General features: G+C 44.1%; 1 protein-coding gene across 2 annotated transcripts; it reads right to left on the minus strand.

The window, feature by feature from the left end:
• Positions 1-1,303: 1,303 nt before the first annotated feature.
• Positions 1,304-14,219, minus strand: LOC115775465 (CST complex subunit CTC1-like). Of its 2 annotated transcripts, none has more exons than XM_030723001.1 (8): positions 13,175-14,219; positions 5,423-5,512; positions 4,156-4,224; positions 3,910-4,069; positions 2,624-2,679; positions 2,318-2,474; positions 1,549-1,613; positions 1,304-1,465 (listed from the first exon to the last, which is right to left on the minus strand). In XM_030723001.1, the coding sequence occupies exons 1-7, from the start codon at positions 13,219-13,221 to the stop codon at positions 1,608-1,610; spliced, it is 585 nt and encodes a 194-aa protein (XP_030578861.1). In that variant the 5' UTR covers positions 13,222-14,219; the 3' UTR covers positions 1,304-1,465; positions 1,549-1,607. The 2 variants fall into 2 exon arrangements, with proteins under 2 accessions (XP_030578861.1, XP_030578860.1); XM_030723000.1 differs by lacking the exon at positions 13,175-14,219 and adding an exon at positions 7,137-7,215.
• Positions 14,220-14,419: the final 200 nt, after the last annotated feature.

A 14,419-nucleotide genomic window follows, 5' to 3' on the forward strand; every position in this document is an offset into this window, starting at 1 on the left:
AAAAGGCCCATCAAGGCCAAACTGTTATACTCTCTTGTTGTTTCCTGTCCTACTCACTCATCTCTTTTAATTGGGACATATCAGACATTTTTAAATGACTATGCATATGTGGTATGGCTGGATTTAGAAAACAAGCACATTAATTCAACAAGCCTACTGTGTTATATGACAATACATGCAGCATAATAAAGCTTGGGACTGCAGACTCAATTTTCTCAATACTTTTCAGTTGGGGCACTTCATACATTAAGTGACTTAACACCCTGATTATGCAGGTCACATTTACATATTTGGTATTGATGGATTCAGCACAACCTCACCTTTCCAACAAGCCATCATATGTGTTTCTATGACAATCCTCGGCAAAGCAATTGCAAAGTAAATGAAAACATTTTGCAAAAATATTTTTTTTCCATGTTCGCCTATTTTAGGTATGTGTTCCAAGGTCTCTGTCTACCCCATACTTTAAGATATTCACATCCAGTTTTTTCTAGTGGGTAAAGCAAAATCCTGACTACATACATGCCTATTTTGAAAGCTCTCAGGCCTTGTGTTATTAATATACATCAGTTTTTGTGGGTTAACCCCCATGCGGACAGACTGTATTTGGGCTCTTTTTTAGTTTTGGGGTATATAACAATATCTATCAATTTAACCATCTTGGCAGTAAAATATTTTTGGCCAAGAATCCATTTCATATAGTGGAGACCTCAGAGATGAGGAAAAATGTGGTTGGGTTTAGTTCTACCTCTGGTAGGGGTATGTCAAAAATTTGGGGGCATTGTCACTAGCCTATAATGTTGTTCTGCTTCGTTCTAACCTGCTGCTGAGTCTCAGTCACAGACACACACCTGTTCACACCTGTTCAGTCACTGTGATCTGCGACAGACTGAAGTGATCTCCACGCCTGCTCCATCAGGCTGTGGGAGAGGAAGCTTCCATGTGTTTAAAGCCTCAGCTTAGAAACCAGCAGCAGCACTGAGAGCGACTCAGGCTCAGTTTCTGCAGCATTTAGCGCTCAGATTATTTTACTGTTAGATTTTTATGTTGTTTACAGATTTTAATTTGATGTCCCTGCAGCAGGCGGCACTCGTAGGGATCATTTTCTGTGGAAGAGTCACGTGACCTGTGAAACACCTTTTAGATTGGTCAGATGGTGCCAGCACATGTAGGTGAAATGCTGGGTTACCTCAGAGCTGATAACCAGCTTATCCTGATCACTAATGTTGGGCTAACTGAATCCAGATGACAGAAAGAGACTCTGGGTACGCTCAAGGAGCTTCAAGTGGACACTGGAGGAGGAACAATAAAGTTTTATTTGTCTGTATGAACATGTAAAAAAACAAATAAAGTTAGAGTGAAGCAGGTGGAGGTCAGTCAGGGTGGAGGTGCAGACAGGTGAGCTGAAGGGGAGGAGTCAGTCTGGTCAGGAAGTCTCTGTCTCCTCGCGTGAACTTCCTCACCTCTGAAACACACACAGAGAGAAACAATAAAAAAATAATATACAAAGAAACAAACAGACTCTGTGTGTTTGTGTGTGTGTGTTACCCTGGGGTCTCCGGTTGGTGTGTTTCCTGCAGGTGAGGCTGAGCGGCCGATTCATGACATCACTGCTGCACACACACAACAGGACCAGGATCTGCTCCTTTGAGCAGGAGGAACAGGATGAGCTACAAAATGGCCTCCAGCAACAGCTGGTGTGAATGTCTCTGACCAACAATCAGATACAGACTTCCTGAGGGGAGCCTGAGGACCCAACGCCCTCTAGTGGGCACTGTGCTCACTGTGGCACCTGATTGGCATTTACCATAGAATACCAGAACTGGCACCACTGGTGCTCTGTGGTTTACACAGATAGGAGCAGGTTCACCCTGAGCACATGTGACAGATGGGTCTGGAGAAGCCGTGGAGAACGTTAGTGATGGTCTTGGAAAGTATATCCATGGAGAGACACACAGACCTGTACAGGCTAGGAAACACCACCCTAACCACCTGTGGGTGCAGGGTCCCCTTGGACAGCAGGTTCCAGGTTAGGAGGTCCTGGGATGTGAGCAGCCCTCAGTGAAAACAGGTGAATGCTGCTACACATGATCAGTCTGAGAGCCAATACCTGCAAAGGATGGGAGCGGACCCCGCCCTGTCTGTTGGTGGTGTCTGTTCTGATCTAAACATGGCGGCACAGAGGGGGGAGGAGCTTCAGAGCCACAAAAGCTGCAACGCTCACACTGACAGCTCCTTCATAATCATGTTAACATGATGTAACATTATAGAGACAGGTAAATGTATACACCTGAGAGACACAGGAAGTGGTACTGACCTGGCTCTGCCCGCGAGGGTAGACTCTGACGTGACCTCTGACCCGGAGTGCTCTCTGAAGCCCCTCCCACTGAGCATCAGTCAATCCCATCAGAGGACGAACCAGCGCACCTGAGAACCACACATGAGCCTCACCTGTCCCATCATCAATCACCAGCCTGATCAATGAGCAGATGAATACGATCAGTTTGACCATCAGAGAGGACAGCTGTTAGTTTTTCCATGTTACTGAGACCTGATTAATTAAGGTGATTAATGTGTATCAGAAATCAATCAGCAGGTGAGTTTAAGAGGAACACGTTCTTACTTTGCTTTGGACTGAAAGACAGACGAGGTCGAACGACACTGAGAGCTGCTGCAGGCCTGACAGAGAGAGAGAGGCCAACAGGTAAATGCACTCACCTGAGAGAGCACGTCAGAGATAACCTACACCTACCAACAGGTAACTATACTCACCTACACACACACACACACACACACACACGCACACACACGCTAACCGACAGGTAAATATATGCAGTGCTGTCAAACAGGATTTACCCCCTTCCTGACCCCTTTTTTCCATATTTGTTACACATCTCATCATCTTCATGTCTGAGTAAATACAGAATGCAGTTTTTAAATGATTTCATTTATTAAAAAAAAAAACAGCTTTCCTAACCTACCTGAGCCTGTGTGAAAAAGTAACTGCCCCCCTGTTAAATCATGAATGAACTGTGATTAACCAGAGTTCAGTCTCACTGCCACAGCCAGACCTGATCACTGCAGACCTGCTGAAGCAGATGCTGTCTGACAAAGTGAAGCAGGTTAAAGGATACCAAGAAGTGGGCAAAAAAGGCCTCCATGGGAGAGCTCCAAGGAGAAAACTACTGCTGACCAACAAGAACACAAAGGCTCGTCTCACATCTGCCAACAAACATCTGGATGATCCCCGAGACTTCTGGGAAAATATTCTGTGGACTGACGAGACAGAAACTGAACTTCTGGAAGCTCTGAGTCCCGTTACGTCTGCAGAAACTAACAGAGGGTTCCATAAAAACATGGTGGTGGTAGTGTGATGGTCTGGGCCTGCTTTGCTGTCACTGATGGAACCATGAATTCTGCTCTCCAACAGAAAATCCTGAAGGAGAACGTCCAGCCATCGGCTCAAGGGCACTCAGGCTATGCAGCAGTGATCAGAAACACAGCAGCAAGCCCACCTCTGATTGGCTCAAATAAACAAAATGAAGGTTTTGAGGCGGCCAAGTTAAAGTGTGGACTTAAATCAGACTGAGAGGCTTTGACCTTAAACAGGCCGTTCATGCTGGTTAGGAGGCAGTTACCTGTTCACACAGCGCAGGTAGGTTTGGAAGGGGGCAAATACTTTTTCACAGCACTTTACACTAAAACTAAAAGGTAAATACACCTGAGAGAGAGGAAGAGCATAAAGAACTACAGCTACATACATTCAAGAATTAAAACAGCTTTATTTAAACTCTGCTCGCGCACAGAAAAACAGAAAATATACAGAACTCATAGAAACAAGTGTAAAGAACATGTGTACAGTGTGTATTTTAGAGAGTATCTGTGTGTACAGTGTATTTTATGCAGTACCTGTCTGTACACACTGCCACACAGCGAACAGCTCCACTGAAGCTGCAGGAACAAGCAACACACCACATGACCTTTGACCTGTCCCACAGTGCAACTCTGCTCGCTGCTGAGAGCCCACTGGCCCAGGTGCATGATGGGAGCAGGTGGAGGGCAGGCTGAGCTGGTACAAACAAAAAAACAAACAAATAAATAAACAAACAACAACACAAACACATGAATCAGACTTGAGCTGACCTGTGAACTCACCTCGTATCTCCCAGGGAGACGACAGTTATGGAGCTGACAGGTAAGTACGTGAAGTACACACTTCCTGTCCTGAAACACACACACACACAGGTAATCTGTACAGGTATGATACACTGAGCCCAAACCAATCATGGAGTTCTAAAGGCTCACTGAGCCGTCTGGAGCTTAAAGTCAGGGTTTTACCCCTGCTAAATCACCATGGTAACTGATGCTGAGCACCTCACCTGGTTGAGAGCAGGTTACGTTCAGGGTTTCAGTTTAAAATCAGCTGGAAGTTCTCACCGATTTATTTCCAGGATGCTCTCAGTGTGTTTGATGTGTGCAGCCTGCAGCGTTTAAGCCGTCTGAACTGGTTTGGTTTGGTTTGTTTGTGCAGGTGTGAACACGGTAATCACACTCAGGTGTGGACCAATCAAATGCACCAAGACCCTCTGGAGGAGGCGGTCTTAGTCCAGTTCCAAATAAACTCCAGAGCAGTTTGTTTATGGAATGAAGGTGATCCCACCTTGATCCGACCCAACTACCAGGTGTACGCTACAACACCTGAGCTTCCTGTAACCATGGAGATGAGTGAAGGTCAGTACGGGCGAGTAACCAGCCGTGAAACGGGCGTAAATCCTTCATGTTCTCCAGTATTCCTGAACACAGCACCCTCTTCCTGTAGTTACTTTTGCTGCCCCCCCTCCTTGCTGACCTGACCAATAGGCAGACTGAACATGCTCACCTGATCTGTAATGACACATTTATTTGGTGCTCACCTGGATTTTTCTCTGTCTGAAAGAAACTACAGTAAAAAGCTACAAGGTCACAAACTCATCAGCCTATTGAGAGCAGAGGAAATGAACTGTAGGTGTGAAAATGTATAAATGTTGTTCTACTCGATTCTACTGGAGTCTACTTTACTCTGCTGGAAACAGACACACACCACAAATACCTGTTAGTCACTTTGATCTGCACACAGACTGAGGTGGAAGTAAGAAAGTACAAAGATGCTTGTGTACTTGGTGACAGCTTTAACTTTTACTCTGCTATGACTGATCCAGCTAATGCGAAGAAAGCCTGGCTTTGTTGAACCTCCTTCACAGTCACAGACCTCAGGTCAGATTCATGTTAGCAGCAGCAGACCCCCCTAAAGGCTGCAGCTCTGTCACATCCAGCTGTTAATAAAGATTTGAATCAACTCTGAATCACAACCTCTGAACCACCACAGCTACAGGTGAGCCTCTAACCACGCCCCTCAGTTACATCATCACAGGTGGGTTCATACCTGGGTGTTAGCGGCGATGAGTCTGTAGAAAGATCCAGGCTGGAGGACAGGAAACCATCGAGCGCAGACACCTGAGAACACCAGCACCACCTACACACACACACACACACACACACACACACACACACACACACACACACACACACACACACACACACACGTAACCATGTATCCAGGTGAGTTCAGGTAAATCATAGAACCCACACAGCTGTGCCTCTCACCTTCTCCTCCCCCGCGAGCCGTACGCCTATACACGTCACCATGACAACCAACGTGCACAAGTTCTGTCTGACGTCAGCAGCATTCTAGACTTGTGTGCTTTGGAGATCAAAGCAGCATTTCCGCCTTTGAATGTTAAAAACCTCGAAGTACGCCCCAGGATTTTCATACACTGGAGAACATTTCTCGAAACCAGAGAGCACAGAAATGGCGTCCAAACCCAAAACCAAACCCAAAGCTGAAAAAACAACTAAAGAACTGGAAGCAAAGAAAAGAAAAGAAGAGCTTAATAATGAAAAAGTTAATTACGAGAAACAGCAAAAAGAATATGAGAAGCAATTAGCTGCAATCAGCAGTGCAGCAGCTCAAGAAAAGGCCGAATTACAACAATCTCACGAACGGGAACTGGAAACAGTGAGATCTGAGACTCGTGCTGCTCAGAGTGAAATCAAACAGGTCACAGACAATTGTTATGAGACCATCAACAACCTCAAGAAAAAACTTGAAGATGTTGAAAAAAGATATCAAATGCAGGTCCAAAAACTGACGAAACAATGCCAGGATTCAGCTAAAATAATCAGCGAAAAAGACGATATGATTGAAAGTCTTAAAAACAAACTACAAGAGAAGGAAGACATCATTAAAAACCAAGAAGCTGCTCGGGTCTCCGAGCTTAAACAAATTAGGAACCAAGCCGCTGAGAGAGAAGCAGAGCTCAGGTATTTGTTAAAAAGCGAAGTCCAGGAAAACAAGAAGAGCAAAGCAACAAACGAAAAGCTTCATATTCAATTGGAAGCCGAGAAGGAAAAAAATAACGTGCTATCCGATGACTACCAGATACGTGTTTATGAATTGCTTGATTTAAATAATGAGCATACTTCACTAAATGAGACAATCAAGCACCAACAGCGAAACAACACAATGCTGAAAGAAAGACTCCGTCTGTCCAAAGTGGAGTCAGAGCGGTACAAAGAGGATCTGGCTCTCTGCATGGAAGACTTTGAAAAGGCTTTCCCTCACGGATCTCACAACAGAGACCCGGCCTTCAGACAGTTCCGGGCCAGGTTAATGGCCATGAAAAAGAAATATGTACAAGGTGTACCCTTGAGCCAATCTGAAAAGGAGGCATTTGAAATTCGAGGAGAATATTTAGCATCAAAATTAAAACAACGCGAGCAAAGAATTGAGGGATTATTAAAGGAGGTTGAAAAGCTGAAAAGGAACATCGCTGCAGATCGCAGGAAGTATATAGTGTCTCTAACCGCAGCAAAAACTTGCACTTGTGAATGGCGACATTCTTTGCTTGAAGAAGAACAAAAGCAAGAGATCGGTCGTCTGAAAGGTCAAGTAAAGGAGCTTGAGTTAGAACTGAAAAAAGAAAGGGAGAGGCAACGTCAACGTGAGACACAGAGAACATCTGCGCCTCAACCTGAAACTGTAGTGCCGAAAACTGGTCCAGGCACTGTCAAACGCTATCAGCCTTTACGGGTTTTACCTCCTATAAGAAGACGATCTTCTTAGCAGCGTGGCTGTAAAGAAAATGTAGTATTTATTCATACAAATGTATATCTATGTAAACTAACTGTTGGCTGACATGTAGCTCCTGTGATCCCACCGGCCGTCCCTGGAAAGGGGGATCTCTCTTTGAATTGCCTTTCCCGAGGTTTCTTCCTCATCGGTCTGGCCTCTGGGGGAGTTTTTCCTCGTCTACATAGAGAGCCTTGGGCTGGATCAGGAGCTCCATGACAGCAAAAACAACAAATAATAATATAAATAAATAAAATAAATATTTGGTTTCTTTTAGATTTCTTTCCCCATGTGTAAATTGCCAGCCTTAAACCTTGGTTAAACACATTCCCATTATTCATATGTGTGCTCTGACAGGAAAACTCCAAAGTTAACATTCCATTTTTATTCGTTTATTTATGTTGTGGCACAAATCATTAAATAAATTGAAAAGGATCAAACATGGTCAAAAACGGCAAAGAAGCAATCAACTGAATTTCAACAGCTTCTAGTGGGATCACGGCTTTGCAAAAGTCTCACCAATTATGCAATCAAGAGTATATTAATAATGCTGGTGTCAAGACAACCTGTTCTACTGTTTTCCCCCTTTATTGCAAGCTTATTATAGTTAAGGAAAACTGACATTGAAAAAGACATTTTTGGTACCTGAAATAAATAAAAACGATAATTAAAAGGAAAAAAAAAGAACTAAAACTGAATTGTGGATTTATAAAACTAACTAAAACAAACTGAAATGAGAAATAAGATAATCTTCATTTTCTTTTCAGTTTATTTAAAAGACTTGTGGATTGACATGAAATCCTGTTTCCGCTCTAGCAGTTTCGGCTGGGAGCATTATCCATAAGAGGAAGGAAAGACTGTGCAGAGGGACGTGACCAGGTTCTGGATTTGCCAGTATTCAGAGGGTCTGTGGTGGTCTCTGGATGCCGAATTCAGTGGAATTCTCAATGAAACGGTCCACTGGAAGGGCTCCTGCTGAGGTCTTCCTAAAACACAAAAGAGCAGCTTCTGACTACAGATTTCAGCATCAACGGTTACATAGAAAAACAAAGGGCTGGAATATATTATGCATTGTTTTTCTGGTATTTTAAACAGAAAACCAAGCTGGTTATCCCACAGAAGAATAAAAATTCAGGTTTCAAGCCTGAACAGAAGCTAAGCAGCAGGAAAATGCCAGCTTGGCTATTGAGGCAAACAGAAATGCAGATGGCATTGTGGGAACTTAACTGCAGCTACTAACAAAACAAGGCCGGACATCATTATGTCCTTTATGGGTTTTACTGAATGAAAGAAAGTGGCCACATCATGAAATTTTAGGACTGCTTTTTTGCATTTGTGCAATATTTCTAAAATTAGAAACATCCTTTCTCAGAGTGATGCTGAAAAGCTAATTCATGCATTTATTACTTCTAGGCTGGACTATTGTAATTCATTATTATCAGGCTGTCCTAAAAGCTCCCTGAAAAGCCTTCAGCTGATCCAAAATGCTGCAGCTAGAGTACTGACAGGGACTAGAAAGAGAGAGCAGATTTCTCCCATATTGGCTTCTCTTCATTGGCTCCCTGTTAAATCTAGAATAGAATTTAAAATCCTTCTCCTCACATACAAGGTCTTGAATAATCAGGCACCATCTTATCTCAAAGACCTCATAGTACCATATCACCCCAACAGAGCACTTCACTCTCAGACTGCTGGCTTACTTGTGGTTCCTAGGATACTTAAGAGTAGAATGGGAGGCAGAGCCTTCAGCTTTCAGGCGTCTCTTCTGTGGAACCAGCTCCCAGCTTGGATTCAGGAGACAGACACCCTCTCTATTTTTAAGATTAGGACTAAAACTTTCCTTTATGATCAAGCTTATAGTTAGGGCTGGATCAGGTGACCCAGAACCATCCCTTAGTTATGCAGCTATAGGCCTAGACTGCTGGGGGGGGGGGGGGGGGGGGGGGGGGGGTTCCCATAATGAACTGTTTCTTTTCAATCACCTTATTTAATTTGTTTATACTCCACTCTGCATTTAATCATTAATTGTTATTAATCTCTGTCTCTTTCCCCTCAGCCCCCCCTCAGCAGATGACCCCCCCTCCCTGAGCCTGGTTCTGCTGGAGGTTTCTTCCTGTTAAAAGGGAGTTTTTCCTTCCCACTGTCACCAAGTGCTGCTCATAGGGGGTCGTTTTGACTGTTGGGTTTTCTCTGTATTATTGTAGGGTCTTTACCCACAATACAAAGCGCCTTGAGGCGACTGTTTGTTGTGATTTGGCGCTAAATAAATAAAATTGAATTGAATAAAATTGAATTAAAAAGGCCCATCAAGGCCAAACTGTTATACTCTCTTGTTGTTTCCTGTCCTACTCACTCATCTCTTTTAATTGGGACATATCAGACATTTTTAAATGACTATGCATATGTGGTATGGCTGGATTTAGAAAACAAGCACATTAATTCAACAAGCCTACTGTGTTATATGACAATACATGCAGCATAATAAAGCTTGGGACTGCAGACTCAATTTTCTCAATACTTTTCAGTTGGGGCACTTCATACATTAAGTGACTTAACACCCTGATTATGCAGGTCACATTTACATATTTGGTATTGATGGATTCAGCACAACCTCACCTTTCCAACAAGCCATCATATGTGTTTCTATGACAATCCTCGGCAAAGCAATTGCAAAGTAAATGAAAACATTTTGCAAAAATATTTTTTTTCCATGTTCGCCTATTTTAGGTATGTGTTCCAAGGTCTCTGTCTACTCCATACTTTAAGATATTCACATCCAGTTTTTTCTAGTGGGTAAAGCAAAATCCTGACTACATACATGCCTATTTTGAAAGCTCTCAGGCCTTGTGTTATTAATATACATCAGTTTTTGTGGGTTAACCCCCATGCGGACAGACTGTATTTGGGCTCTTTTTAGTTTTGGGGTATATAACAATATCTATCAATTTAACCATCTTGGCAGTAAAATATTTTTGGCCAAGAATCCATTTCATATAGTGGAGACCTCAGAGATGAGGAAAAATGTGGTTGGGTTTAGTTCTACCTCTGGTAGGGGTATGTCAAAAAATTTGGGGGCATTGTCACTAGCCTATAATGTTGTTCTGCTTCGTTCTAACCTGCTGCTGAGTCTCAGTCACAGACACACACCTGTTCACACCTGTTCAGTCACTGTGATCTGCGACAGACTGAAGTGATCTCCACGCCTGCTCCATCAGGCTGTGGGAGAGGAAGCTTCCATGTGTTTAAAGCCTCAGCTTAGAAACCAGCAGCAGCACTGAGAGCGACTCAGGCTCAGTTTCTGCAGCATTTAGCGCTCAGATTATTTTACTGTTAGATTTTTATGTTGTTTACAGATTTTAATTTGATGTCCCTGCAGCAGGCGGCACTCGTAGGGATCATTTTCTGTGGAAGAGTCACGTGACCCGTGAAACACCTTTTAGATTGGTCAGATGGTGCCAGCACATGTAGGTGAAATGCTGGGTTACCTCAGAGCTGATAACCAGCTTATCCTGATCACTAATGTTGGGCTAACTGAATCCAGATGACAGAAAGAGACTCTGGGTACGCTCAAGGAGCTTCAAGTGGACACTGGAGGAGGAACAATAAAGTTTTATTTGTCTGTATGAACATGTAAAAAACAAATAAAGTTAGAGTGAAGCAGGTGGAGGTCAGTCAGGGTGGAGGTGCAGACAGGTGAGCTGAAGGGGAGGAGTCAGTCTGGTCAGGAAGTCTCTGTCTCCTCGCGTGAACTTCCTCACCTCTGAAACACACACAGAGAGAAACAATAAAAAAATAATATACAAAGAAACAAACAGACTCTGTGTGTTTGTGTGTGTGTGTTACCCTGGGGTCTCCGGTTGGTGTGTTTCCTGCAGGTGAGGCTGAGCGGCCGATTCATGACATCACTGCTGCACACACACAACAGGAAGTGGAGGAGGAAGTCATCAGAATCACCATCACACACCTGAGAGATTAAAGGAGCATCAGTCAGTAAACCTCTGTGATACTGCTGAGGTCAGGTGAGTATCGGGGAGGGGGGGTCTCAGAGCATGGAGGAGATTCCAGGAGACAGGCAGTTACTCTAGGAGAGCTGGACAGCACCGTAGAAGGTCCTTAACCCATCAGCAGGACCAGGATCTGCTCCTTTGAGCAGGAGGAACAGGATGAGCTACAAAATGGCCTCCAGCAACAGCTGGTGTGAATGTCTCTGACCAACAATCAGATACAGACTTCCTGAGGGGAGCCTGAGGACCCAACGCCCTCTAGTGGGCACTGTGCTCACTGTGGCACCTGATTGGCATTTACCATAGAATACCAGAACTGGCACCACTGGTGCTCTGTGGTTTACACAGATAGGAGCAGGTTCACCCTGAGCACATGTGACAGATGGGTCTGGAGAAGCCGTGGAGAACGTTAGTGATGGTCTTGGAAAGTATATCCATGGAGAGACACACAGACCTGTACAGGCTAGGAAACACCACCCTAACCACAGTGCAACTCTGCTCGCTGCTGAGAGCCCACTGGCCCAGGTGCATGATGGGAGCAGGTGGAGGGCAGGCTGAGCTGGTACAAACAAAAAAACAAACAAATAAATAAACAAACAACAACACAAACACATGACTCAGACTTGAGCTGACCTGTGAACTCACCTCGTATCTCCCAGGGAGACGACAGTTATGGAGCTGACAGGTAAGTACGTGAAGTACACACTTCCTGTCCTGAAACACACACACACACAGGTAATCTGTACAGGTATGATACACTGAGCCCAAACCAATCATGGAGTTCTAAAGGCTCACTGAGCCGTCTGGAGCTTAAAGTCAGGGTTTTACACCTGCTAAATCACCATGGTAACTGATGCTGAGCACCTCACCTGGTTGAGAGCAGGTTATGTTCAGGGTTTCAGTTTAAAATCAGCTGGAAGCTCTCACCGATTTATTTCCAGGATGCTCTCAGTGTGTTTGATGTGTGCAGCCTGCAGCGTTTAAGCCGTCTGAACTGGTTTGGTTTGGTTTGTTTGTGCAGGTGTGAACACGGTAATCACACTCAGGTGTGGACCAATCAAATGCACCAAGACCCTCTGGAGGAGGCGGTCTTAGTCCAGTTCCAAATAAACTCCAGAGCAGTTTGTTTATGGAATGAAGGTGATCCCACCTTGATCCGACCCAACTACCAGGTGTACGCTACAACACCTGAGCTTCCTGTAACCATGGAGATGAGTGAAGGTCAGTACGGGCGAGTAACCAGCCGTGAAACGGGCGTAAATCCTTCATGTTCTCCAGTATTCCTGAACACAGCACCCTCTTCCTGTAGTTACTTTTGCTGCCCCCCCTCCTTGCTGACCTGACCAATAGGCAGACTGAACATGCTCACCTGATCTGTAATGACACATTTATTTGGTGCTCACCTGGATTTTTCTCTGTCTGAAAGAAACTACAGTAAAAAGCTACAAGGTCACAAACTCATCAGCCTATTGAGAGCAGAGGAAATGAACTGTAGGTGTGAAAATGTATAAATGTTGTTCTACTCGATTCTACTGGAGTCTACTTTACTCTGCTGGAAACAGACACACACCACAAATACCTGTTAGTCACTTTGATCTGCACACAGACTGAGGTGGAAGTAAGAAAGTACAAAGATGCTTGTGTACTTGGTGACAGCTTTAACTTTTACTCTGCTATGACTGATCCAGCTAATGCAAAGAAAGCCTGGCTTTGTTGAACCTCCTTCACAGTCACAGACCTCAGGTCAGATTCATGTTAGCAGCAGCAGACCCCCCTAAAGGCTGCAGCTCTGTCACATCCAGCTGTTAATAAAGATTTGAATCAACTCTGAATCACAACCTCTGAACCACCACAGCTACAGGTGAGCCTCTAACCACGCCCCTCAGTTACATCATCACAGGTGGGTTCATACCTGGGTGTTAGCGGCGATGAGTCTGTAGAAAGATCCAGGCTGGAGGACAGGAAACCATCGAGCGCAGACACCTGAGAACACCAGCACCACCTACACACACACGTAACCATGTATCCAGGTGAGTTCAGGTAAATCATAGAACCCACACAGCTGTGCCTCTCACCTTCTCCTCCCCCGCGAGCCGTACGCCTATACACGTCACCATGACAACCAACGTGCACAAGTTCTGTCTGACGTCAGCAGCATTCTAGACTTGTGTGCTTTGGAGATCAAAGCAGCATTTCCGCCTTTGAATGTTAAAAACCTCGAAGTACGCCCCAGGATTTTCATACACTGGAGAACATTTCTCGAAACCAGAGAGCACAGAAATGGCGTCCAAACCCAAAACCAAACCCAAAGCTGAAAAAACAACTAAAGAACTGGAAGCAAAGAAAAGAAAAGAAGAGCTTAATAATGAAAAAGATAATTACGAGAAACAGCAAAAAGAATATGAGAAGCAATTAGCTGCAATCAGCAGTGCAGCAGCTCAAGAAAAGGCCGAATTACAACAATCTCACGAACGGGAACTGGAAACAGTGAGATCTGAGACTCGTGCTGCTCAGAGTGAAATCAAACAGGTCACAGACAATTGTTATGAGACCATCAACAACCTCAAGAAAAAACTTGAAGATGTTGAAAAAAGATATCAAATGCAGGTCCAAAAACTGACGAAACAATGCCAGGATTCAGCTAAAATAATCAGCGAAAAAGACGATATGATTGAAAGTCTTAAAAACAAACTACAAGAGAAGGAAGACATCATTAAAAACCAAGAAGCTGCTCGGGTCTCCGAGCTTAAACAAATTAGGAACCAAGCCGCTGAGAGAGAAGCAGAGCTCAGGTATTTGTTAAAAAGCGAAGTCCAGGAAAACAAGAAGAGCAAAGCAACAAACGAAAAGCTTCATATTCAATTGGAAGCCGAGAAGGAAAAAAATAACGTGCTATCCGATGACTACCAGATACGTGTTTATGAATTGCTTGATTTAAATAATGAGCATACTTCACTAAATGAGACAATCAAGCACCAACAGCGAAACAACACAATGCTGAAAGAAAGACTCCGTCTGTCCAAAGTGGAGTCAGAGCGGTACAAAGAGGATCTGGCTCTCTGCATGGAAGACTTTGAAAGGCTTTCCCTCACGGATCTCACAACAGAGACCCGGCCTTCAGACAGTTCCGGGCCAGGTTAATGGCCATGAAAAAGAAATATGTACAAGGTGTACCCTTGAGCCAATCTGAAAAGGAGGCATTTGAAATTCGAGGAGAATATTTAGCATCAAAATTAAAACAACGCGA

The sequence above is a fragment of the Archocentrus centrarchus genome, unplaced genomic scaffold, assembly GCF_007364275.1.
Source record: "Archocentrus centrarchus isolate MPI-CPG fArcCen1 unplaced genomic scaffold, fArcCen1 scaffold_144_ctg1, whole genome shotgun sequence".
NCBI classification, from domain to species: Eukaryota; Metazoa; Chordata; class Actinopteri; order Cichliformes; family Cichlidae; genus Archocentrus; species Archocentrus centrarchus.

Excerpts from the sequence above, each read along its gene's own strand:
- LOC115775465 (XM_030723000.1), bottom strand. The coding sequence starts at position 7,198 with ATGAATAAATACTACATTTTCTTTACAGCCACGCTGCTAAGAAGATCG. Across the intron at positions 4,225-5,422 it reads TCATCGCCGCTAACACCCAG|GACAGGAAGTGTGTACTTCA; the intron begins GTATGAACCCAC and ends TGTGTGTTTCAG. Across the intron at positions 2,680-3,909 it reads GTGGCAGTGTGTACAGACAG|GCCTGCAGCAGCTCTCAGTG; the intron begins GTACTGCATAAA and ends TCTCTCTGTCAG.